The sequence below is a fragment of the Mesocricetus auratus genome, unplaced genomic scaffold (assembly GCF_017639785.1).
Source record: "Mesocricetus auratus isolate SY011 unplaced genomic scaffold, BCM_Maur_2.0 Super-Scaffold_100004, whole genome shotgun sequence".
Taxonomy (NCBI): domain Eukaryota; kingdom Metazoa; phylum Chordata; class Mammalia; order Rodentia; family Cricetidae; genus Mesocricetus; species Mesocricetus auratus.
In genome coordinates this window covers 35,274,996-35,302,547 of record NW_024429189.1, presented here as the reverse complement: position 1 = coordinate 35,302,547, position 27,552 = coordinate 35,274,996, and the positions used below count along the sequence as shown (strand labels likewise).

The following is a 27,552-nucleotide window of genomic DNA, read 5'->3' as shown; positions in this document are numbered from 1 at the left end:
CTATTTCCCAGATTAAAGACACTCTTCACGTTATATATATATATATATATATATATATATATATATATATATATATTATGAGATACTGAAATTGCCACAAGAAACAAAAAAATAAATCAGCTGTTTAATAAGAAGTGTTGTGTACTTTCACAATCATTAAGAATCTTTCAATTGTATTTGTAAAATATGACAATAAGTGAACTTACAAAATTGCAAATTGATGCAATTCTAATTTTATTTACCCCTTCTTGTTAAAAACACAGATGTTATCTTTTAACGTTAGTTCTTTACGGTGGTTCTTTCTTGTCTCTCTAACTGAAAAATAGAAAAGTGCAATACAGATGGATGAACATCACAAACCCTGTGTATTTCATATGAATTTCCATATAAAAATGCCATTGTTGACTGTGGAAAGAATGACATGTAATCTCTGAAGTGCACATCTGTACAGGAAAGAATTGGAGTAAATGCAATTTGATTTTCATGTCTTTCGTTTATTTATTTTTTACCAGGGAGGATCAAATATCTTCATAACAGTAAAACAGAAAAAACAGTACCGGGCACTGAAGAAGCTCCTGTATGAAGATCCTCAGAGACCAGCACCGCATCCCAAAGTAAGAAAATGTTATTTTGAATGAAGTAAATAAATTTAAAAATATTCATGTTATTCAGGTTTGGAATGTAGTTTAGTGGTAGAGTGCTTTTCTTAATTAATCCTAGGTTCAATCCCTAGCACCGGAATAAGTAAACTTCTTTGCCAAAAAATATAAATAAATAAATTTATTCATTATCTTTTTAAAAGTTAAAAAATTCTTTTTTAAAATTATTAAAAAATAGGTTAGGTTATTGGAGCATGCCTATAGTCCCAGCGCTTGGGAGGTAGCAGTAGGAGTATCAAGATATCATGGCCAGTCTCCACAACATAGCAAGTCTAAAACTAACTTGGGTTACATTATCCTGTTGCAAAATAGAGATACACATGTGTGTGTGTGTGTGTGTGTGTGTGTGTGTGTGTGTGTGTGTGAAGTCTTTTGACACAGTGTAAAATACATTCTTTAACAAAGGATTCAAGTGTTACTTTTTGTATTATTTTGAGAGGCAACTTATAGAATTCAGAAACTGTAAATATGTATATAAGTAGCTTATTAATAGATATTGTACCTTTCTTCACCTACAGAACAAGTTCCAAGGCTTCATTTTCGACCTAGTAACACATCGTGTCTTTAATGTTATCGTCATAGTTCTTATCTGTTTCCAAGCAACAACCATTATGATAGAAAATGATGAGCAGAGTCCACAAATGACAACAGTTCTCAACTGGATGGACTCCATTTTTGTCACACTGTACACTCTAGAATGCATATTGAAGCTCACTGCCTTCCATTGCCACTACTTCACCAATGTGTGGAATGTTCATGATTTTATGGTGGTCATTTTCTCCATTACAGGTAAGGTTTGTCTTGTTAGAATTGCCTTTATAGTATTTATTCTTTCGATTACAATGACTACCAAGATAGTAATCCTTGAGAGGCAAAATGATGAGACCATTTTCTCACCCAAAAGAATGAAATACTATTTGCAATCATTGTTTTCTTGGTGAGAAAATATACTTCATCTGTTAAAAATCTTAAAGTATCTGTCTGCTTTTTAATCTGTAATTTGTGACAATCTAGGCTTCTAGGGAAAGGAGCTCTGTGTATTAAAATGATGTGATAATTAAACTTACTGATATTACTTGCTTTGAAGTTTAAAAACTTTCCCCAACCTTTGCAGCATTAGAATTTTAGGATGTAAAGGATTTTTCCATTAGTCTCATGGTTTTAAGATTTAATGAATTTGTCTCCAGTTTTCTCTTATTCGGGTAATCTTTCTCTTTGTTGACAAGTTCATTTCATTAATCCTTTTGCTAAATAGATGAGGCTCTGCACATAAAGGTGAGGAATCATTTGCATATGTACATACTTTACAGACTCTCAGAGAATACATGTGCAGTGCAGTACATTCTTCCCATGCTGTGCTGTTTTGTAAGGAGCAGACAGTGCTAAAGCACACAAGAGTGAAGGTACCTTTCAGTAACTGGTGGTCAGAGAAACATTATGTAAGAATCAAATTTAAACAAAGACATACCAAGTAAGGGCATACACAGGCACTGAGTTTAGGGAAAAATATTTTGGGAATAAAGGCATTCATTGTTTTCTTCTGCATTACCAGAATGTGGTCTCCATGATAGCAGGCAGTGTTTAAGAGTTAATGACATGAATTCCTGTACCTAAGGCTCAGCGGGCTTTGCACAAGTAGGGCAGGAAGGTTCTAAGAGCCAGAGAATGCAGGAGTTTGTTGTGAGATTGTGTCTCCAAGGATTGTCAGAATCTACACACATAAAAACTGTGACTGCCTGAACATGAGCTGAACAAGAGTAATAGACGCACTTGGAGAGGAAGGCAGGGAGATCTTTATCCTACAAAAAAAAATAAAACTACAGAAAACAAAGGACTGCTCAGAGTGAGAGAAATAGTCTTCCCCAGAGAAGAGCACACCAAATGGTCACCCTATATCAAATGGTCAGCCCTGAAAATGTACATACAGTAACATTAAACAGACTCAGCAGGTTATATTTATTTATGTATTTAGAAGTGTGTGTGTGTTTGTTTGTGTGTGTGTGTAAAAAGATTTAAGTGTAAAAAGAGGCTGTGAATTTGAAAGAGAGGATAGAAAGATATATCAGAGGGTTTAGATGAAGGGAAGGGAAGAGAAGGGAAACTGACGTAATTCTATTATAATCTCAAAAAAATAAAATAATAAAGGGCTAATGATACTAACTAAAGCATTCATAACAGAAAACTACTGACCTGAAAGCAAATACGTGCTTTCAGAATTTTCAGTTCTTTCAGTAGAACACTGGATTCATGCCACTGACTACTGAGAGAAAAATGTAAGAAGATTGATAGAAAAATACATAGAGCTGTAGGAGGCAACAGGAAGAAAACAAATGAATTACAGAGCCACAATGACTGAAGTAGGAGTTAAAGAATGAGCAGGAAGGGGAAATCAGTGGTAGAGAAAACTGTCTAAACTTGAAGCTCCACTCTTCTGGGTCAGTCTTCTCACCCAGGCACTGATGGAGGTAACTGAAGTCAAATAATGAATATTATTGAGTTGAGATGGTGGAAAACTGAAAGGAATCGTTTATTGGGCAAGAGACTGTGGTAAGCCGGGAGGCCATCAGTCATGTAATAAAGCCTTCAGCTGAGTGAAAATGGTAAGGACTATGTGGTTCACTGAGCCAGGGCATGATAAGAAAGAACAGAGTGGAACAGCAGTATCCACAGAGAGTCAGAAATCTATCTTACCTCTTAATAAAAATGATTGGACAAAATGTGCCCAGGAGTCCCACTGGGAAGGTACAAAGATCCCTATTTCTGTCTCTTTGCCTAGGAAATGTAGAGTGGAGAATATGCTTTCTACACATGATGGTGTTTCATGGAAAACGATGTCATCAGGAAAGCATATTTTAGAAAAGGGGTTTAATTTCCTGGTAGTGAGCATTTGGATGAATTTGTGCACCATTAAATGAGGTTGCCTCCTGAATAATGGAAGAACTCGGGAGATTGGGAAGAGATGGACATTGGCTAGAGTGAAAGAGTCACTAACACACTTTAGAGGGAGTATAGAAATGGCAGAATCCCATCAAAAAATGTCATGTGTAGTGGGCATGTTAACAAAAGTGTGAACAAAGCATCATGACAATTCTCAATCAAAGCCTAACATGAAGTTATAAGGAAATAATTTCAACTTCTACTCATATTTAAAGTTCTTTGGCCTGAAATACTACTTATAAAAGAAATAAATTGTGTTGCAACTATGAGTCACTGAATATTATATATTTTTATACCCATAATTATCGATAATGTCTTCCTAACTTGCATTCTGCATACCTTTATTAAGTATCCTAAATTAATGGATTAAAAAATCTTTCAGAGAAATTATACTGTCCATTTCCCCATATTTAGATGATAAATTTTAAGGAATTTGATATGAGATTGAGGAAAATTCCTTAATCCAAAAATGTTCAGAAAATTTTCGACTATTGGCCTACAGTGTAGATTCTGGTCACCGTGATTTCAGAAGTATATTATGATGACAGTCTAAAGAAATGTCTTCTGAATTTGCTACATAGCCTAGTCGTTGGTACAATTAGCATTTAGCTAACCCGGTGTTAAATTTGCTGTTACGTGAGATATGTTAAATGATGGATTGACAGCAGATTCATGAGTCATAACAAACTAGATGACTTGCAAAATAAATTAGGTTTTCTCTATATGGTTGCGTTTGGGTAATTTTGCTTCCTACTTGTATCTCTTCTCACACTAAGGATTGCTGCTGCCTATGACAATAGGACAATACTTTGTGCCTACTTCACTTGTGCAACTGATACTTCTGTCTCGGGTCATCCATATCCTGCGTCCTGGGAAAGGACCAAAAGTGTTCCATGATTTGATGCTTCCTTTGATGCTGTCACTCCCCGCATTGCTGAACATTAGTCTTCTCATCTTCCTGGTCATGTTTATCTACGCCATCTTTGGAATGTACAACTTTGCCTACGTCAAAAAAGAAGCTGGAATTAATGATGTATCCAACTTTGAGACCTTTGGAAGCAGTATGCTCTGTCTCTTTCAAGTTACAATATTTTCCGGTTGGGATGGCATGCTTAATGCCATTTTCAGCAGTCAGTGGTCTGACTGTGATCCTGATAAAATTAATCCTGGCACTCAGGTTAGGGGAGATTGTGGGAGCCCTTCTGTTGGGATTCTTTATTTTGTCAGTTATATCCTTGTATCATGGCTAATCATTGTCAACATGTACATTGTGTTGATTATGGAGTTTCTAAGCATCCCTTTTAAGAAAAAAAACAGGTCCTTGAGTGAAGATGACTTTAAGAAATTCTTCCAGGTATGGAACAGGTTTGACCCTGATAGGACCCAGTACATAGACTCTAGCAAGCTTTCAGATTTTGCAGCTGCTCTCGATCCTCCTCTTTTCATGGCAAAACCGAACAAGGGCCAGCTTGTGGCTATGGATCTCCCCATGGCAGCAGGAGACAGGATACATTGCCTTGACATCTTACTTGCCTTTACGAAAAGAGTGATGGGAAAAGACGAGAGAGTGGAGAAAATCCTTTCAGAGATAGAATCCGGGTTTATTTTAGCAAACCCTTTCAAAATCACATATGAGCCCATTACAACCACTTTGAAACGCAAGCAAGAGGCAGTTTCTGCAACCATCATTCAGCGGGCTTATAAGAGTTACCGCTTAAGGCAAACTGACAAAAACACACCAGATATACCTATAATAGATGATGACAGAGATGATCCCACTTCTAAAGGTGTCCATTCTGACAAAATTGAGCAAAAGACATCCATTCAAACTCAGATCTAACTTCACTTCCCACTTTTTATTTCTTCACATATCCCCCCAAACACAAAGTTTAACTAGGTTTGATCACTGATCAGAGTACAGAAAATGGTTATATGTTTGTCCACACAACTCCATGCCAAACTCGTGTTCATATTCAGTCTGCTCAATGCATCTAAAGTAGGTTATTGTTGTTACTTGGTTATTTAATTTTTCCCTACATGGCTTGTCTAGTGTTGCCTCTAGTGAAAGATGAATGGGAGGAGATGGGGAGAGATGGCCATAAGGTTCAGTAGCTAAAATCCTTTTCCTTTTCTAGTTTATATGTAATATTACAGAGTAGGTCACCATACCTGGGGCATAGTTGTAAACATGTGATACTTCCTTACCATGAGATCGTGCTTCAGAAATAGAGAAGCACTGAATTAAATCACAAATATGCATAAGTAAATGCTGCTGCCAATAAGGGAAAAACACAGTTCTTCAGAAAGTGCCTTTGAGTTCAGTCATAGAGACTTTGGAGGTAATTACGACATATATTTCTTAAATGGTTTGGCTGAACATCTTTTCTTGTTTTTTTTTCTTCTTGGCTTTTATATGTTTAGTTGGTGTTTGTGGTAGTGGTGGTGGTGGTGGTGGTGGTGGTTTCACAGCCATTGCTTAGTTTTAGATTGTGGATGTTGACGTTGTTTGGTATGGATAGTGGATGTCAATATTGCTTCTTTGCTCCTGGGCTCCTGGATCCTCATCACTCTGGCAAGCTCTGTATGAGGTCCAGCTCAGAGCAAGAAGCATAGAAAAACCACACTCTGAGCCTATGTTTCCTGTTTTTTCTTCACATTTATACCTTTTTAAAAGTACACATTTACTAAATTGGTATAGTAGAGATAAATGTTAGTGGGCTAAAGCTTCAACTTATTATAAAAACTGATGTACTTTTTACCGTTTATCCATAGCAGATGCATGCTATCATATAAATTAAAAGAGTTGAAGGCAATCAGCATGTCTAAGGATTTTTCAGGGCTCTGACCCTTAAATAGGAAACTGGCCACTTGAAAGTTTCCATTGCACTTTGTGTTTCTTTTGTCTTAAAAAGGAAAGGGATTCTTAAAACACTAAAACTATGAATTAACAGACAAAAGTAAATTGGTATTTTATAACATCATTACACACAAACTAATTTTAGTTGCTCATTTATCTTCCATTCTCATTTGTCTTATAGCTTGCAATACATATAAATGCTCATGTAAATGTTTTATATTTGAGAAGCTGTAAAATAACTGACATTAATTTTTCACTACTGACATTATTAATATACATAGTTGATTCTGATTTATTCATAAAATCGTTTACTTCCCTCTATGTAGTTCGAGAGTCTGATATTTACTCCATTTGTATGAAAACTGATTTTACTGTTCCTATGAAGTCCTCCGGAATGCATATTCTGTTGACTTACACAACAAGTTTAAATGTGTTTTATGATACTCAATGCCGCTATGTCCTAGAGATTGTATTTTGTAATGAATGCATGGTCTTGAGCTTTAACTCCTCTATCTACTTCTGCTCCTCAAGACTTAGTAACCTTACCAACATGCCTTGAAAGATCACCTAATTAATTGTAATTTCAGAGTCTGGTGAGTTTATTTTTAATAAACATATTTCCCCTTCACTGGTCACTCTCTGTCATGTGATGGAGACAGAACAGGCATGGGAGGTTTAACTGGTGACATGGTGACAGCCATGTGTTACTTCGACTTCTCAGTTTTCCAATTCCTAGGAATGCCTTAATGTGGAAATTGTTCCAGATACTAAAACTGATTGTAATTTGCTTCCACAAATCCCATGAAGACAACTCCTTGATGTGACTTTGAAGATCATTTTGCTATTACTTATAAAGAACTGTAAGCAATAACCATCCCAAATTGCAGGAAGTTTCATTTCTGAAAGACTATTGCCATATATTCTAGTTTTGAGGTACTCAGAAAATAATAAATGTCCCTTGTTAAGCATGCTCGCATTTGTTCATTTTTATATTATAATTTTGTAAGCTAGATTGGCAAATTTGATTAGTAAATTTTTAACAATAATATTTACACAATAACTTATTCATTTGCTCATTCCCATAACTCAAGAGTGAAAATCCCTAGTTTTCCTGTGTATCTCTGATGCTTAGACATATTATTGTATGATCAGCTATCAAATCTGTGAAGGAGCAAGCTGGGAATTTAGCAAGACTCACATTGAATTTCAGATTCATTTGGTATAATCTCTGCACTTAGAATTCTGTTCCACTAATACAGGGTATATATTAGTTTTAGATAGAAGTTTATCAGAACCTTCCTGGGAAACAATTTTTATTTTCTTGGTTTTCCTGTGTCATTTTCTCAGTTTTGTTGATTTTTGCTGTTACTGGGATTTTGTTCTTATTTCTCACTTTCCATTGTTTTTGTGCAGTAGAAAATTAAGTTGTTTATTTGCATACTTTTTCCTGACTAATATGCCTAAACTAAAATATATATTTTAGCTACTCCCTAACATTCTAATGTGTTGTATATTTGTTTTCATTCAATTCTATATCTTCTTTTTAGAGACATACAAAAATATAAAAAACAAGCTTGATTTCGTGTTACATAGGATATCACCCAATAAGTTTGGGAACATACATTCGTTTTGAAACTGTGGATAACTTGTCAAAACTGACCATCTTCTGGTCCATAATATATATCTTCATGAATTTCAGAGTATGGGTGCCACATAGGTCATTTTCTTTGACCATGATGAATGTTAGGTAAAAATTAAAACGGAAATAATTGAAAGCTTAGGTAGGTACCTACTCTCATGTGTATCCACATGAGTGTGTGCACACATACATGCACCCAGCTAAAAAAATCAAAATAGAATATTTTATAGATAGAACTAAGGTATATTTTATAACATCAAATTATATATAGAGTCATTCTACTAGCCTGTGTTTCATTTATAGAAGCATAACTTAATTCTGTATCTTTTAAATTTTCCCTTAATGCATGTCCTATGATCCCTCAATTTGTTCTGTTTAATTTCTAAGTTTAGAATTTTTCTGTTTGATTGTGTGTAATCTATTTATAGTTTGGAAACATCATCTCCTGTGAACACATCGTACATAATTTCAATCCATTTAGTCATGATTCATTTGCTTTGTCATTGGTGAAGGGACTGTCTGAGTGTGCTTGCATCCTTTGTTGATGAAGTGTTCATTCTGTGTGTGTTACATCCATTGCTGAGTGGAGTGTTCTGTGTGTGGTTACATCCTGTTCACTTGCGGTGCTGTGCAGATCATCTGTGTCCTTTCTCATTTTATATTTACTGATTTGTTGCTTTCTGAGAGGGAGGTGTTAAAATTATCATTTTACTCTTTTTTTCAATAAATTTTGCATCTCTGTTGTTTGACACATGTATATTAATGATTGCAATGTTACCCTGATAATTTTCTTTTTATCATTGTGTAATGACACTCATGGTTGTTTCTTCTCAAATTTACTTCAACAGAACACTGATAGTTGTTTTTCCTCAAATTTACTTCAACAGATGATATAACCAGTGCTGCTTTTTTAGTAGTTTGGTTTGGTAAATATTGTTTTCACTTTTGAACATTTTCTTGCCAATTTCATATGCCCTTGAATTTGAAGCTTCAATAAGCATTTTGTTTTATTATGTATTCAACCACTTAACATTTAACTATATATCTGTTAGCACTGAAGACTGACATTATTTGCTTTCTGTTTTTATTTATGCTTTTCTTTTTATTAAAATAGTATATGATATAATTTTACTGAAAAATATTTATTTTCATCACATTTCCCCTCCCCCAACTTATCCTAGATTCTTCCCACCTCTGCACCCAAATCCACATCCATAAAGTGTTTTTTAGCCATTTGTGTTTCATATTTTGAGAACTTTCTGTCCCATTTTAATATGGTTATTTGTTTTTTCTTTTGTTTTTCATTTTTCTTGAGTTGTGTTCTAGTTACTGATCCTCTATTTAATATGTAATTTCTGATTCCTGTCTTTGCAAAAATGGCCTCCTCCTCCCATTTTTAGCACAGAGAATATTTTATTTAGAATGATAAAGGAAAGACCATATTCCTCTTCTAATATTTCATAGTATTTTCCTTTCACTCTTGAAATTTGTTCAAATCTTACATATTTGTATGGAAAAGTGTGTACATTTACAAGCATGGACACTGTCTTCCTTTTTCCATTGTCTTATAATTCAGTTTAAAAAGAAGAATTCCATTTTGCCCAAATGGTTGCAAAACGGGAAAGGATAGAAAAAGATTTTTTAAAAAGATAAGAATTCATTGTTACACCATCTAATCTGAAATACAAAAGTCTTTTTTTTGCAAAAGCCATATGGAAACCTATAAATGTGGAAACATCTTCAAACATACATATATACATCTAAGCAAAGACTATACGTGGAGTCACCCTATAATGGAAGGCAGGTTACCCTATCTACACAGTACAAACTAGCAAATGAAAACCCCAGTGTTAGTAATGGGTCATCATTTTTTATTTTGTTGGCCAGTAGAGATCCATAGATCCCCAAACATAGTCCATTATTGCTATTGCTCTTGGTTATCCTCTAGTCCTTGTCTATAAGATCACTGATGACACCACACACTTGAATCATGCAACATTATTTACCAAATGACTATTTCATTTCTACAAGATAACTTTCATGATACTAGAAGTTACAAACCCTCTCCAACTACAATAATGACTCTCTTAGCAAGATATGCCTTCTATTGCAATAATGATGATATGAATGTTATAGAATTAACCACACACTTTCTCATTGGAGGTGTGAACTACTCTGAGAAATGGACACTCTTATTGGTACTAAGAATGCATGCCTAGATACACCGTAGACCCTAGGGAAAATCTACTACATTATTCTGACAAATGGAAATAATATTGAACAGAGGCCTAATGGCATAACATTATACTAATAGATTAATGCATCTATCAACCCTCATTAGAGATGTTTCTTGTTGCAGTAGATAACTATTAACACAAATACAACTGGTCAACCTACACCGAATAAGAAACTGCAGAGCACCCTAAGCAGAATGTCTATAACAACTCTTTTCTTGAAAAGCCCAGGGGTCATTTAGAAAGATAGAGGAACATACAGATTATAAGAGCCAGAGATAGAGCAAGACTACAAGAAAGCTATTTTCAGATGCACAGGCTAGTTGCTCATATGAATTCACAGTGATGTTATGGAATGCACAAATCCTACACAAAATCAACTCAGACAAAAATCCAAGCATGGAGAGAGGGCAGTGGTCACAAATTCCTACTCCAAACTGAGGATGCATTGGTGTTTGATAACTTCCAAGAGAAGAAAAGTAAGTTTTGTTTGACTGTGACTGCTGATAGGCCAACCATGAACCATGGCAGATCTCCCACATAGGAGTATCTTAGCAACCCAGTCTTAGCAGTAAAGGCTTGATAATAAAAGAAAGAACCGGAATTTTAATGTTTAGAAAGTGAAGGTGCATCCAAGAGAAATTGAAGGAGTAGGTGAATAATATTAAAATACATTGTACGGAATTCTCAAAGAGCTAATAAAATATTATAGAAATTATGAATTCATATCAAGTTATGATGTAAAGTTTTAAATTTTTAAGTGACACATTAATTATGTACATTAGCTTAGTATCCTATTGATTTATATATGCTTATAGTGTGAAATAAATGAGCCTATGAACAAATCTAGCTCTCAAATTTTATCTCTGCAATGAGAGCATTTAAAACATAATCTTTTAGCACTTTAAATTACATTATCATTTATTATACTCAGCATTTTCTGCAATATAGTTCTGTAGTTTATTCTTGCTTTATAACAGAAATTCTGTACTCTTGAGTAGCATCCTCACTGCCTATCCATCCCCATGCCAATGTCTTGTAACCACCGTACTACTTCCTAGTTCTTTCCATTTACATTTTTAGGTGTCATATATTAGAGAATCCACACTGCATTTGTCTTGCTCTAAGTGATTTATTTCACTTAACATAATGTTATCCAGACTCACTCATGTTGGTAAAATAAAAGAATTGTACCTCTTTAAATCTGGATAATAGCCCACTACAAATATGTAAAGTAGTACACTTACTGTATACTCTTTCTAAATTCATCTGGTAGAGATATTTAGGTACGTTCATATATTTGCTCCTATGAATAATACTATAATAAACAGAAGTACAGAAGAGACTTATTGTTTTGCTCTTGGATATATATGTGCCTGGCAATGAGATCATAGTCAAATAATAATATCCATTTTTTAGCATTTTGGGAATATTAACATATTGGTTTCCATGATGATATTATTTATATCTCTATTAACAGCCCACAGAAATCCATTTTCTCCACATCCTCCCCATCAATATCTTTAATCTTTTTATATAAATTTTTATTTAAATTAGAAACAATCATATTTTACATATCAATCCCAATTCCCTCTCCCTCCTAATACTCGCATGGCCCTCACAGACCCCCAATCCCATGCCCAATCCACTCCACAGGGAAGGTGAGACCTTCCATGCTGGATCATCAAAGTCTGTCTTGCCTTTTGGGGCAGGACCTAGGACCTCTCACCATGTGTCTAGGCTGAGAGATTATCCCTCCATGAGGAATGGGTACCCAAAGTTCATTTGTGCACTAGAGATAAATACTGGTTGTACTGTCAGAAGTTCCATGGACTGCCCAGGCCCCTAACAATGAAAACGTCTTTCATCTTTATGTTAAAAGATATTCTAGCAGTTATGAGATGATGTTCATTATTTTTCAAGTTTACATTCCTTTGATGAAATATTGATGTCTTTTCATAAATGTATTAACTATGTTTATTACCATTTGTGATGTTGTCACTTGAAGACCTTTGAACATTTTCAGTAAAATGGTTTCCTTCTATGTGTTGCTTATGTTCCTTATGTATCTGGGATATAAGCCTCTTATAAAATACATGAGCTTCAAATGTTTTCTCCCGATCTAATATCTTGACTCTTCTGTCTAGTAACAGAATTCTTTGCTATGTAGAAAATTTCCGTTTGAAGCAATCCCATTGTTTATTTTTGTTGTTGTTGTCTAAGCTTTCCAGTCATATTCAAAAACTCTGCCTATACCTACATCCTGGGATACTGATATAGGTTTTATTCTAGTTTATAATGTGTCTTATATTTGATGTTTTAATCCACTTTGGTTGAGTTTTACAGATAATATTAGATAAAGGTTAATTTTTGTTCTTTGTCTTGAAAATGTTCAGTTTTCCCAATATGGCTTGCTATGAAGATTGCCCTGTGTGTCCCATGTGTTCCTGGCAACTTCATCAAAAGTCATTTGGCCATAAGTAAATGGCTTTATTACTGGAATCTCTATAATCGTTTCATTTTTTTGCCAATTTATCTATGTTCATGATAGCTTCATGGTATTTCGTTCAATAATAGGTATGTCTAACATACAGTCTATGAATTTAATACATCCCACGATATCTATGATTCAGGCCAATCACATTTATACATATTAATGCAATGTCAAAATGTAAAAGGTTGGACACCTTGCTGACAGCTTTCAAGTAGACATTAAGGTCAGGCAATAGAATGATCCAACTTATAGAATTTTATGCATGATAATCTTGAATGTTATTTTCAATCTTGCTTCCATGGAACTTTTAAAATTCAATTTTATTTAATTAACATTTTTCATTTATTTTACATACCAAAAGCACTTTCCTCTCCCTCCTCTCTTCCCATTTCTCTCCTTCCCCACCTCAAATCTACCACTCCTCCTCTGGATAAAGGCTCTCTGATGACAACTAGGATAACCACCAATCTGAGTAAAGTACAGGCACCCTCTCCACTATTACTAAGGGTCTTAACTGGGATCATTGTGGATTCCTGAAAGTTTCTCTGGCACAAGTTCCTTCCCAAACCCTGAAAAGTCCCACCTGCCTCAAAATGTCTCTTTGGTTATTCACACCTTCAGTCCAACCTCCAACCTGCCTGTCCAGCCTACCCCCAGTTTACCTAGGAGATTTTTTTCTATTCCCTTTCCCAGGGAAATCCAAGCATCTCTCTTAGGTCCCTACTTGTTATCTGCCCTCTCTGAGGCTGTGGATTGTATATTAGTAGTTATCCTGTACTTTTGAAAGATTTTTTTTGGTGGAAATTTTCATTGAGATTTTAGTAGTGATAGCACTGAATTTGTAGATAACTTTGTATAATGTGGAAATTTTAATTGTCTCTCAAATGTTAATATAAATTATTTAAATAATTACTAAATTCTTTAAATCCACAAACAGGATATTTTTATTATGTCATATATTTTATAATAAAATGTTTCAACAATATTTGATAATTTGAGATATATAGATATCTTAGCACCTTGGCTAAATTCACACTTAAATGTTCTATGTAACTACACATAGAATTGAACACTCTACTACTCTTCATACAAGGGTCATCAATATAAAGAAATGCCTGTTATTTTGTGATTATTTTTTTGCTCAAGTATATTTTTAGGACTATTATTTATAATAGAAAAATATATAGAGAGAACTCAAATGTTGGCAACTGATGGATAGATGAGCAAAATGAGATATTTCCATACAACAAGAATTATTTAGCCACAACACTGTCTGGAGTAGGAACATCATACTAAGTGAAAGAAGCCACACATAAACTGTGCATACTTGATGATTACATTTATGAAAAATGTTTTTGACAGGGAAATCTAAGCTCAAGTGGTTTAGTAGTTGCTTGGGACTGGACAGAGAAGAGAAATGGGAATGACTGGGTATGGTCATGTGTTACTTTCAGAATGATGAAAACATCTGGGAACTAAACAGTAATGATCACTGAACAATGCTGGAAATGTGCCAACTCTCCTAAGTAAGCACTTTAAAATCAAGACACATGAAATGTGAATTGTTTCATGTCACACATGTGTACTTTGAACCCGTTTTCATGGAGCATGATACTAAAATTCAAAATAACATTTTCTCTTACTTAACTCTGCTTTAACAAATGAAAATATTCTCCTGCAAAACTTAAATGATTCACTAAAAGCAGTTACTGAAGAACTACTTTTTAAGCATTCCTTGTAGCCCCAATACTTCTTCAATAGCTGCTTCCCATAACATTTAAATAAAGAAAGAATCTACCTTGATTCCCCTAGATCTCCATGAGATTTGTGTGTGTGTGTGTGATATTTTACTTTTATTTAAATGTTAAATTTTAACAAATGTCCTTTGACTCCTCCATACTAAGAAGATGAGAAAATCAAAAATAAACATCAGGCATTTGTGAAGTTGGAGGTTTTTGTTCCACCTGGCTCCACAACCGCTTTACCCCAGATACACACAAAGATGCTATATTAATCATAATACTATTGGCTGATGGCTACGGTTTCTTACTGACTAGCTCTCTCTTACCTGTTAATTCGTAACTACTAATCTATGTAATTCTACATGGCCTTATCTTACCAGAGAATGCCCGGAGTGTTCTATCTTCCCAGTCTGTACATGGCGTCTCTTTGCAGAGCCTTTCTGCCTCTCTCCCCAGCATTCTCCTCGCCGTTTCCTAGCCCTGCCTATCTTCCTGCCTCTACTGGCCAATCAGTGTTTTGTTCATCAACAAATAAGAGAAACATGTATACAGAAGAACATCCCCGATTACATTTGTATTGTAAGTTCAGTTATGATTAATTGTTATGATTTCATGGAACCTAAACATTTTCATGGATTTTACTATATATCACTCTAATACAGGCATATCATTACTTCTTTGACCATTTGTATGTTGGTTTCTCTTGTTCTGTCTAGATGTCCCACTGATATGGTAAATGAGAGTGTGGAAAATGATACTGCTTTTCTTGTTCCTGGTCATTTACTAAAATGCTTTCAAATTTTCATCATTATGTGTGGTGTTAACTGCAATTTTGTCACATACAGTTGGTATTCATTGTATTCTTATACATTCATTTTGTGAAATTTACTGAGTATTTGATGACCAAAGGGTGTTGAATTTTGTCAAATGTTTTCTTTCTGTATCAATTGAACTAAGATGAACTTTGGGTCTTTTAATGTGGTATGTCATACAGATAGTTGATTTAACCTTGATTTTTCAGTGATAAGTTCCACTCAATTAGGAGTCAGTGACCAGTCTAAGGTTACAATTATTTCATTGATGGATTTTACATTCCTTTTAACTTCAGACATTGATGTCTAATACTCTTTGGTTGGACTCTTTCCCTGACTTTTATATCAGAAAATGTTAGCATAATAAAATAAATTTGGTAATATTCCCTGTACTTAACTATTTTTAAAGAATTTACAAAGGATTACTATTTCTTCTTCATTGCAGAATACCACCATGGAGTCCTTTGTTCTGAACTCTTTGTATAAAAATGTATATAGAATAGAATCAATAGACTCCATGTCAGCAAACCTGTTATTTTATTTTTTGCCAATGGGAATCACACTTTGTTTTTGAGGTTATTTTTAAAGGATTATTTTATCTAATTTTTTAATTTCCCTTTTATTGAAAATCTATATTTTTTCATGTAATATAGCCTGATTACTGTTTCCCTTCCCTCTACTCCTCCCAATATCTCCCTCATGCCTTGCCATCTGAATCTACTCCCTTTCTATATCTGTTTAGAAAAATAAACAGGCTTCTAAGGGACTATATACTATACTATATTATAAAACAAAAACTAAGAAATCAGTGTTGAGTAAGACAAACAAGAAAAGGGACTCGAGAGAAGCCACAAGAATCATTGACTCTCTCTTTTGTACACACTCAGGAATCCCATAAAAATACTAAACTGTGAGCTATTATATATGGTAATATATTTTTATGATTTATTAAAGCTTGCCTGAGAATACAGAAAGCAAAGTCAACCATGAGTTGCAGAGATCAGGCAGTGGCGATGCACACCTGTAATCCCAGTAGCCACAGAACTAGGTAATAGTGGTACACATTTTTAATCTCAGGACTCAGGATTAAGAGGTAGATGGGTCTCTGTTAGTTCGAGGCCACACTGACTACATGAAATTCACACAATTTCACACAAAGATGATCTCAGCACCTAGGATCGCAGGCCTTTAATCCCAGCACTAGGGAAGTAGAGACAGGAGTGATATGGCTGAGTGGAGAAAGGAATGTAAGGAGGAGGAGACAGGACTGCCATTTCAGCTGGCTAGAGTTAAGAGCTACTGGCTTGACTGCTTTGCATCTCTGATCTTCAGCTTGAAGCTTGAATCCCAAAATTTGTCTCTGGGTTTTTATTTTTATGTTACATGTATGTATGTATGTATGTATGTATGTATGTATGTATGTATGTATATGCAGAGAACCTGGTGAAGACCCACATAGGCCTTGAATGTGCCGTCCCCATCTGTGTGAGTTCATAATATGCGCTTTGGTCATAATGATTTGGTGGGGCTTGTATTTTATTGGTGCCTTCAATCTCCTCTGCCCCTTCCATTTTTCTAGATGTTAAATGAATTTAAAAGAGAAACAACCAACAACAAAAATAAAACCGATAAACAGCAAGTTTTATCACCTCAAAATTTCCTATCCAGTAAGGCAACAAACAGTCCATAAAGCAAGTGATATAAAATATTTCAACCTTAATTATTAATATGATTAAATATACTATAGTTGCTGTGTTGAAAACACATTGAACTTGTTCCAGTGAAAATATTTTTGACAATTTTTACACCAGTTCTTTTTCCTCCATCACTTTAACTTCCAATTACCTGAATCCTTTCCTCAGAAAATCAGTTCCTGATTGTCAAAGCCAAGACAGAATACTTGACAATTTCTTATCAAGAATATTGATTGAGTTTTAATGCTCTCAAAGCTTCAACCTAGTAGACTAGAGATAGCCTGTTTGTCAGGTGGATACAATGTTTCTAGTGATTGAACTAAGCTTTCCTGGTAAGACATACAATTGCAATTTATCAATAATTCCTGTATCAAATGAAGATATGTCACTTGGTGATAATGCTTGCTAAGAGAACTATAGATTATTTAACAAAAATCCCAAATACCCGGTTTGTAATCCTCCTTTTGAGTTGTTGGTGATGGGGAACCCAGGAGACTCACAAAACAAGGAGGCTATTGTAGGTGCCCCTTGTTGCCTCCTAGAAGTTGAAGGTAGGTCCCTGCTGCTGAAGACAGCAAGCACTTAGGACAGAAATGCTGGATAAATGGAGCTGGATCTAACACAAAGTCACCTTGCTGAGGACTAGCTCTTGTAATGTTGGACCTTAATAGCCATGCTGCCATGGGAGGAAGACAACCAATAGTTTTACTCAATAGTGATGGCTATGAGCCACAACAATGACAAGCATGGCAAGATGTTACTAAGAGGGCCATTGCAGCACTTACATCTTAGAAGTAATAAACTGCTGTGTAATTAGACTTAGGACCTCCTCAACAAGAAGATAACCATCTGGTTATGCAAACCCGGCCAACCTCCCATGGCTAGTGAGAACATGGATCATAGAGGAGAAGCCCTCTACTGCCACTGTCCTGAGCCATTCTGCATCGTAAATACTTATCCTGCCCTGGGTAGTGGCATATACCTTTAATCCCAGCACTCAAGAGGCACAGCCAGGTGAATCTCTGTGAGTTCTAGACCAGACAGCTCTACAAAGTAGTTTTCAGGTCAGTCAGAGCTGTTACACAGAGAAACCCTGTATTGAAAAAACAAACAAATAAATAAACAAGCAAATAAATAAATAATACTTATTCTTATACTCACAGATAAGTGCAGCTCTATCTCTCATCAAAGACTCTTCTTTATATATAAAATAGTTTACAGATATTAAAACTAGATAAAAATGCAAAAGACAATTGACTATGAATTTCTCAGACCCAATTGATATGTCTAACAACCCCTACAATTAAGGCTTATGAAACACTGCAGATGAAGTGATGGAATGGCTCTAACAGGCAGAAGAGTACGAAGACTGCAGTGAGATTGTGTTTTCCAGATATGACAGAAAACCTATACCCATGAAGTCTCAACAATATGACTGCTTAAAATAGTCTGCACAATTGCAACATCAATTGACATGTCAACATAGGTGGGGGAAGTCCCACAGGGTCTCATCCTTAGATAAAGAGGCATATGCAATTAACAACTACTGAGGGAGGGAAATTAACCTTTCCCAGAGATGAGTCTATGCAGGTTGGCCAGTACCAAGTGGTCAGTTCTAAAAACATGTAAATTCAAGCAAGACTAAATGGACTCAGTAGGTTGTATCAATACATTTATTTGTATAAATATTATTTGTACATATATATGTAACAATAGCAACTAAAAATAATTTGAGAGAGTTGAGGGTGATATGGGAGAGGTTGGAGGGATGAAAGTGATGGTAGAAATAATGTAAGTACATTTTAATTAAAATTTAGAAAATGAATAAAATATAACCTTAAAGTTTAAAAAGGACTATGGAACTGAACAGAATTCTCATTAGAAGATAAAATGGCTAAGAAATATCTTAAAGTTGTCATAATCCTCATAATTCTTAACAATTAGGGAACTGCAATTACAAATTTGATATTTCATCTCGCTCCAGTCAGAATGACCAAGACCAACAAAACAAAGAGAAACAAATTGTAAGGGAACTCTAGTGCACAGCTAGTTGCAGTAAAACTGCTAAGGTAATTCTGAAACTTAGTGTGGATTTTTAAAGCCAAGAATAATCTACAAAGTTATATCACTGATTGCAATATGCCTGTAAGAGTGGACATCCTACCTCACAGATAGCTTTGTTAGTGTTTGATTTTTTTTTGTTTGTTATGCTTGAAATAGGGTCTTCCTTTGTAGTTTAAAGTGGCATAGAATATAGTACCCAGCCAAGACAGGCCTTAAACTCAAGGTTGTTTTCCTATGTCTGCTTTCCAAGCACCAGGAATAAAGGCATAAGATTCCCTGTCTACCCTGAAATACTATCTCTTGATCCTGAATAACATATCCATATGTGAAAGAACTACCAGGATTTGGCAAATAATCATTTTTTAGTTGTTCTTTTAATAATATTTGGTAGTTCAAGTCAAGAAAAGTATTCAAATCAAGGTAAACTGAACTATTTAGGACAAGTAAGATTCCTCAACAGTAATGATTAATTAAAGGAGGTGTTTTCTTTATTTTCCAGTTTAAATTTAGATAAGAAACAAGGTTGCTTCACAAGTCAGTTCCAGGTCCCGCTCCCATTCCCTCCCCTCCTCCCGTGCCCTCCCCCCAACCCCTGCCCCCCGTTATCCCCTCATTCCCCCAGGGAGGGTGAGGCCCTCCATGGTGGTGTCCATAGTCTGTCATTTCATATAGGGCAGGGCCTAGACCCTTCCCCAAGAGTTCAAGGTTAGAGTGCACCTCACATTGTTCTATGGGAGTCCAAAGTCCGTGTGTATACTTGGGATGGGTACTGATCTGCTGCCCAAGGCTCAATAGATTACCTAGGCCTCCTCACTGACACCCAGATTCCGGGAGTCCTCCCTCTCTGTTACGAGGTGTGTTGTTTTAAGTCACAAAAAGTTGCAAAGATTTGTCTCTAAGATGCTGTTTTTCTTCTCTACTTAATTGTTAAATATATTGCATTGTTCTCACTTCACTTTCTGCTGAAGAAAGCTCTGGGTTTAGCAAATTCATGCAAATATTCTATTGAAATGTGCCCCAAGTACATTAAGCCAATGTCTGTGTGGCTTTCCACTGCAACAGCATTGATATGCACAGAAATTGTCTCATAAATAATGCATAGTTATAAACAGGTGGCCATTCTGTGCTCTCTTCACTTAATGCTATTCCCAAATACATTCTGGGGAAAGTAACTGGATACCTTCATTAGCTATTGATCTACACAGGAAGAAGGTGTGATTAAAAGCTTTGCAAGGAAGGCATTGATTGCATGTGCATTAGCTTGAGTTGACCTGCATTGTATTCTGCAGAAAGCTTCTGTATATTGGAGCAATGATCAAAAACACAACACTAAACCAAGATATGAAAACATTTTGAAGTTTCAGGAATCAAAATGCAGAGTAATACTCCAGAGCATATAAGAAGGCAAAGCAGCTAAAATGAACCGACTTTATAACTGGGAAAGCAACTCTGACACTGGATTCAATCCTGATGTGTGTCTAATGAAACAGCTTGAAGACTATGAATCTGTTCTCATTTATTTTCTTAATACCAATGACAAGAAGCATCAAGTGACGCTAAGAAATTTCCTGGAATAAATAGTCTTCAGGATAATTATATTGTCTTTTATTATTGGAGTTGAAAATAGAGAGCATTACTTTTCCTATCAGAGAATGTGGATTGAGTTTTAAATATCACATCTTTTGTGGATATGCACCAATCAACCCAATTAGCTTGTCAGCATCATTATCTAAAGTTTTGCTACTATTCATTAGCATGAAAGCAGATGCTCCCGTGATTAAGTCATACACTGCAGGTACAAAGCTCTTGACCCTTTAAAAGAGCATTCAACAAGAAATGGTAAATGTGACATATTGTCTTCACCATACTATAAATTATTAAATAGCGCTTACAGGTATTTGTCTGATTTCAGTGTTGTCTGTATGTTTAATTTTGCTGTGTACTTTTGTACTTTAATAACAATTGTATTTGGTAACAATTTTTATTAATGTTTCCTATACAATATTAACCGTGTGCTTATTATTTTCTCTTTCAGAGAAAATGATTCATTTAGAAATTCTGGTTCTACATTGCTAAAGAGTTTTCTATAATTACTCTTTTAGACTTGTATTCTCCACTATTTCCTGATCAATTTTTTGGTTTAATGCATAAACAAAAAATATGCTAACATGAAAAGACAAAAAAAAGGTGCCAAAACTCTCAGCTGTCATAGTGCGGGACATAATCATTATGGATTTGCTTGTTTAGTAATAAGGTTTGAGACTTCAAGACAATTTATGAAGGATTAACTATAATTGACTCTCCTTGTTCTCAGAGAAATATTCTATAGCCCCTTTCTTCTAACCTTAACTCTAAAGCCAGAGCCATGTAACCAGAGCTGCCAGGTTTTGCTGCTTACTGGCACTGGTGCATGGTCCCCTAGTTAAATAACATCTTCACCAACTTTCTGTTTTTTATAGTTTCCTTCAATGCCTATGCTTGGTTGTTCTAAACTGAATCTGTAGAACAGGCTGCCCTTTAACTCAGAGATTGTCCAATTATCTCTTCACAAGCTTTCTATTTTCCATGATTACTTTCAATTCTTAAACTTGACTGTTCTGAAACTTTCTCTATAGAGCAGGCTGGTCTCAAACTCAGAAATCTGCCAACCTCTACCTTTAGAGTGCTGAGATTAAAGACATGCACCAACACACCAGACTCTAAGCTTTTCTTTTATTCTTCTTCACAAGTTGGAATTTAGCAGGGTGGGATACTGACCAGAGGTCACCACTCTCTTTATTACATTTCTTAATCTGTTTATCTCCTTGAACATAGGATTTAGCTCCATCCCACTTACTAGTGCTCTTTTTCTCCTCAAATTGTGCATTTTGTTTCTCCTTTTCATTATAAATCTACATAGGGGTGATCACTAGTAATCACATAAGAGGCTGTTTTTGGATTTCCTCTGTCAACAGACTTAATCCAAAAGTCTTCACTTTAGCCTCAAGCAGACTATCTGGACAAGGGCAAAAAGCAGGCATATTCAGCATCAAAATAGTATGACTGGTCTCTAGCCCATACATTAACATCTTCTCCTCTAAAATCCCTTGATACAAGCACCCAGAGTTCAAAGCACAGTATCAATGTGTTTTATCCTCCTACTAGTCTGCCCATTTAGAAGCACTTAAAATGTTCAACTGCTTTTCTAATCCATAGACCCAAGGTCCATATTCCTTCAAACAAAAGCATTGTCAGGCTGTCAAAGCAATATCTCAATCCCTGTCACCAACTTCTGTCATAGTTAGGATTTGCATTGCTGTGAATATACCATGATCACAGCAACTTTTATAAAGAAAATATTTAGTTGAAATGGTTTCCTTACAGCTCAGAGGTTTAGTCTATTATCATCATGGCATCATGCAGGCAGACATGATTCTAGAGAAGAAGCTGAGATATCTTACATCTTGACTCACAGGCAACAAGTTGTCTGTCGCACTGGGCATGACTTGAGCATAAATGAAACCTCAAAGCCCACCTCCACAGTGACAAACTTCGTCCAACAAGACTATACCTACTTCATTATTGCCGCCACCCCTCCTAATAGTGCCATTCCCTTTGGGGGGCATTTTCTTTCAAACCACCATGGGCAGGTTTCTTTTTACTTGGGAGTAGAGATCAAACTCAGGTCCTCATGCTTTCATGGCAAGAAATTTACCAGTAGAATGATCTCCCCAGCCTATGTGCAACATTATTATTAAAACTGCCATTCAAAGTAGAAAAGATGCCGGAATGTGGCTCTTACTCATAACAATTTCAGTCAAAACATAAATGAAAGAATAAGCCAATTATAACATAAAATTAGATACTACACATTGTATAACTATGGATATGAGTTAGAGGACCCTGGAATATAAGAAGAAAAATCGAAAGTAGTTTTCAAGGACTGAAATATCTCAGAGTTAAAAAATTTATTCAACCTAAAAAATGTACTGCATAGCTTTCAAAGTTGGATGCTACTGAAGAGAGGAAAGCATGGACAAATTTAACAGAGTAAGACAATAAACAACAACAACAAGAAACCTTCAGTGACCTCTCCACCAGTATGAAACAACATGATGACATTTTCAAAATGAGGATAATCACTTTGCACACAAACAAACTGAATTAATTCCCAGCAGTCTGTGTTACGGTGGGGAGGTGGAGAGAACCTTCTTCAAGTGGAAAAGCATAAGATGCCAGACTGAAATTGAATGTAAACCAGTCACAGGAGTGCTAAAATTATGAGCACATCTATACATATAAAGACATTTTTGAATATGTTTAGAAAGTAATAATTTTAAAATTTAACATCGGGGCCTAGACAGACAGTGCACTTGGTGATTTTGCAGAGGATCTAAGTTTGGTTCCCAGCACCCATGTGGCACCCTCAAACCATCTGTAACTCCAGTTCCAGGGTATCTGATAATCTCTCTGGCCTCCACAAGTACATCTTAAAGTCAAAAATAGCATTGTACAGTGACGCTTATGTTTTTAAGGCACATATACAGAGATGTTCACAGGGTGGTACAAAGAGAGATGGATGACATGGGAGCTACTAAAATAAGCTGTATACACTGAAATTGAGGTAGCACAATATCTTTTAATGTCAGCCTGACACAAGTCAAGAAAATATATGGATTTGTAGCATAGCAACTAAAAATAAATTGGATACCATGACAACATATTGGTTATGATAGACTCCTGTCAATAAATTAATTTTTAAAAAGAAGGTACTTGATAATATGAACATGAGAAATGGAAAAAATAGCAAGATGCAAATTTAATGGCATATTATATATTAATTTAAAAGAACAATAATTAAATTAAGTTCAAGTGATCCAAATCTCATTAAAACATAATGTTATAGGCAGGTATGGTAATGGGGAGTTAAATGCCTGTAATCCCCTACACTTGGAAGGATGATACAAGAATATTGTGAGTTTAAGACCAGTCTGGAGCTACAGGGCTAGTCACTATTTCAAGAAAAAAATTTAATATTCAAAGAGCAATCTAAAGAAAGTGAACAACTAAGTAGGACTTAAAAATGAGTAGAGAGACTGGGGAGGGGACTTGCTGCCACATAGCATGAGGGTTGTTGATGTCCAACATTCATGTAAAAAGTTAGGCATGCTGTATCTGTATGTAATCCCAGTACTGGGGAGGTTGGAGGAGGACATCCTAGGAGCTCAAAGACCAGCTATTCTAATGAAATCAATAATCTCCAGCTTCAGAGACAGGCCGTATTTAAAAAAAAAGACAGAGTGGGGATCAATTTAGGAGAGGAGACACTAACATTTGCCTTTTATACACAAACACACACACCTGCATGCACACCCATACATACACATGAAATTGTATACAGCAGAACTGATGAAGATTTTTATTTTATTTTTTTAATTTAAATTAGAAACAAGGTTGCTTCATATGTAAATCCCAGCTCCCTCCTCCTCCCATCCCCCACCCTTCCACCATCCCCCCCCAGCCTCCCTCCCTAAATCCCCACTCCATTCTCCAAGGAGGGTGAGGCCCTCCATGGAGATATCCATTGTCTGCCATTTCATTCAGGGCGGAGTCTAGGCCGTCTCCCAAGAGTCCAGGCTGAGAGAGCATCTCTCATTGTGGGATGGGTACCCAAAGTCCATTTGTGTGCCAGGGATAAATACTGATCTACTACCCAAGGCCCCATAGATTGCCTAGGCCTCTTCACTGATGCCCACATTTGGGGGGGTCTGGATCAGTCCCATGCTGGATTCCCAGCCATCAGTCTAGAGTTCAAGAGTTAACCCTTGTCAGGTCAGCTGTTACTCTCATTTCTCTTCTGGTCGTATAAATCTTTCTCCTTTTACTGATGAAGTTTTAAGGAGAAGTAGATAGCATTCCAGTTCTACCAGTCTTTACATTCCTCCTCCAGTACTGAGCATGACTAGACGGAGAGTCCAAAATGAAGAAGGATCCAAGATGGTGGCAAAGCAGGCACCCTCAGGACCACGGAGCAGGTCCGAAGTGCTAGGATTGAGTTATTATGCTGACCTGTCCTCTGTCACCTGGCAGGATACACTTAGGCAGTATCTTGGCCAGCCCAGGGTCCTATAGCTGCTAAGTAGTTACCAGAGGGTAACCCTGTACAGAGTTGGTTCACCCCCCACTGGCTACAGCACTAGGGAGAACTGGCCTTCAGCATTCAACTTGCCTGTGCAGCACGGTAGATCTGACCCTGTCTATGGGAGGTGGGGGCTTAGGTGAACCAGCCCCAAGAACATTGAGCATGGGAGAGCTGAACCCACTATTACTCATCTGTCATGCAGGGGCATGGGCAAAGGAGAGACGCCCTGTGGGAATCCGCAGAACTGATTCCATTCTATCTCATCCTAAGGTGAAACAGCAAGGATGTCTGGCCTAAAATGTAAGCACAACAGGATACTTGGCCTAAGGTGTGGTCACTGCATGTCCTGCCTAAACAACAGAATACTTAACTCAGGATATAGTTACTTGGTGTTTTGGATATTTATAAGGTAACTACACTTGCTTGTTCTTTGTATCTTGCTAAAGAAGTCTTTCGCCTTCTCCCCTTCTTTTGATGGGGGTATAAAAAGGCTTTAAACAATAAACAAGGGCCATTCAGTATTCACTGAATGCCCTCCTGACTGCATCCTGTGCCTCTGTCTTTTCTTTTGTATCTTTAAATTTCCTATACGCCTTCCAAGCACAGACGGAACAGACTATCTGGCAGGACTGGACAAATGCCCCCCAAAATTGGGATACTGCAATGTCCCTCCCCCCTTGTTCCTTGCCTCACACCATGTGATGTACTCGGGAAAGTTGGAGCGTACAGCAAAGGAGTGGGAGAGCCTTCCCTGCCCCTCACCAGCTGCAGCACAAGGAAGAGCAGGTCCTGCACCTCACCTATTTAGCTGACCTTGTTGGATGGGTGGGTGGGGTTGGATGAGCCATGCAAGTGAGTGATAAGGGGAGGAAGGTACCTGGCTCCACCCCTTACCCCCTGAGGATGGTGGGAGATCTGGCTCTGTTTAGAAGAGTGGAGAGCTGGCCCTGCCCCTCACCAGCTGCAGCACTTGAGAGTGTCCTCTGCACCTCACCTGGGCAACACAGTAGATCTGGCCCTGGTAATTTAGATCTGGGTGCGCTGGACTGAAGGCCTGAGAGGAGGTAAACCTGCCCTGTGCCTTGGAGTTTACTGCTTAGGCTAAGCTAGCCAGCACGTGCTGGAGAGCTCCCCCTGGTGATGATGATGAGGAAGAGCTGGTATGTTGACCAACTCAGCTACCACCCAGGCCCAGAAAGAGACTTACAAGTTGCCCTACTCCAACAGCCACCCCATCTATGATCTGCTGGAGAGCATGAAAGACCCGGCCCTATAGATCCAAAGCTTCAGGGCCTACATGACTCAGGGCAACAGCAGAATGTCCAAGAGGTGTCCCAGTCAATAAGGTGGCAGCAGAGCCCAGAGGTCCCAAACCAGACCAATGACTTATTGCAGTGAACACTTACAAGTAAAGATGTGTGGACTGAGGAGTACACTGTGTGTAACTCACTTTGTCATGTTGCAGCTTCCATGATGAAATTTCTTCTTTCTTTTAAATTTTATCATATTTTGGGGGGGGGGAGGTTGCAGGGACAGATGGCAGAGGCGAAGGGACAGGGAAATGAATGGGATCAGGATGCATGATGTGAAATAAGTATATTCTGTTGGAAAAAACACACACAAAAGCAAAATAAAGACAATGTAACACACACAAAGAAAAGAAATGACACTGAATGTGAGAACTAAATTGGGGTTAGAACAGTACCCTTTCCAAGCACAGTTAAAGTTGGCACTGGAATGCAGTGTGTAACATCACAAAACAAGTACGGACACGTTTTGGAAAAGACTGAAATTCACTAAATGTTTTCTTAAATGATTTTCTTTATATAAATTCATGCCATCTGCAAACAACTTTTTTCTTATGTGTATGATTATAGTTTCCTGGTGATGCATATTGTGATTTAGAATCCAAGTACTAAGTAGAAATTACAAAAATTTGCACTACTACTGTCTTATAAATATTACAACAAAGGCTCATGGTCACAACTACCAAAGATAATGTTAGATTGGGTATTGAGAGATGGCCTCAATTACAGTTAGATACATTCCCTCTTTACCATTGGAAAATCCATCTTTAAAATAGTTTCTATTTTGTGAAATGTTTTTTAACTTTCTTTAACTCTTACTTACATATCTATCCCTCCATTCCCTTACCTTCCCATCCTCCCATGCTTCCCACCATCCCCCCAACCCACACATCACCCACTCCTCAGGAATAGTGAGATCCCCCACTGGGTATCATCAAAGTCCATCACATCATTTGGGGGAGGGAACAGGCCCTCCTTTTCATATCTGGGCT

The 27,552-nt window shown here is 36.7% G+C and overlaps 1 protein-coding gene across 1 annotated transcript in view; it reads left to right on the top strand.

Moving 5' to 3' along the window:
* The window catches only part of Scn7a (sodium voltage-gated channel alpha subunit 7), an 80,344-nt gene extending 72,923 nt beyond the window's left edge, over positions 1-7,421 (top strand). The window contains exons 23-25 of the mRNA XM_040745493.1: positions 510-614; positions 1,178-1,448; positions 4,373-7,421. Coding sequence (XP_040601427.1) covers positions 510-614; positions 1,178-1,448; positions 4,373-5,436 — 1,440 coding nt within the window. The 3' untranslated portion in view covers positions 5,437-7,421. The remainder of the gene's footprint in view (positions 1-509; positions 615-1,177; positions 1,449-4,372) is intronic.
* The last annotated feature ends 20,131 nt before the right edge of the window (positions 7,422-27,552 follow it).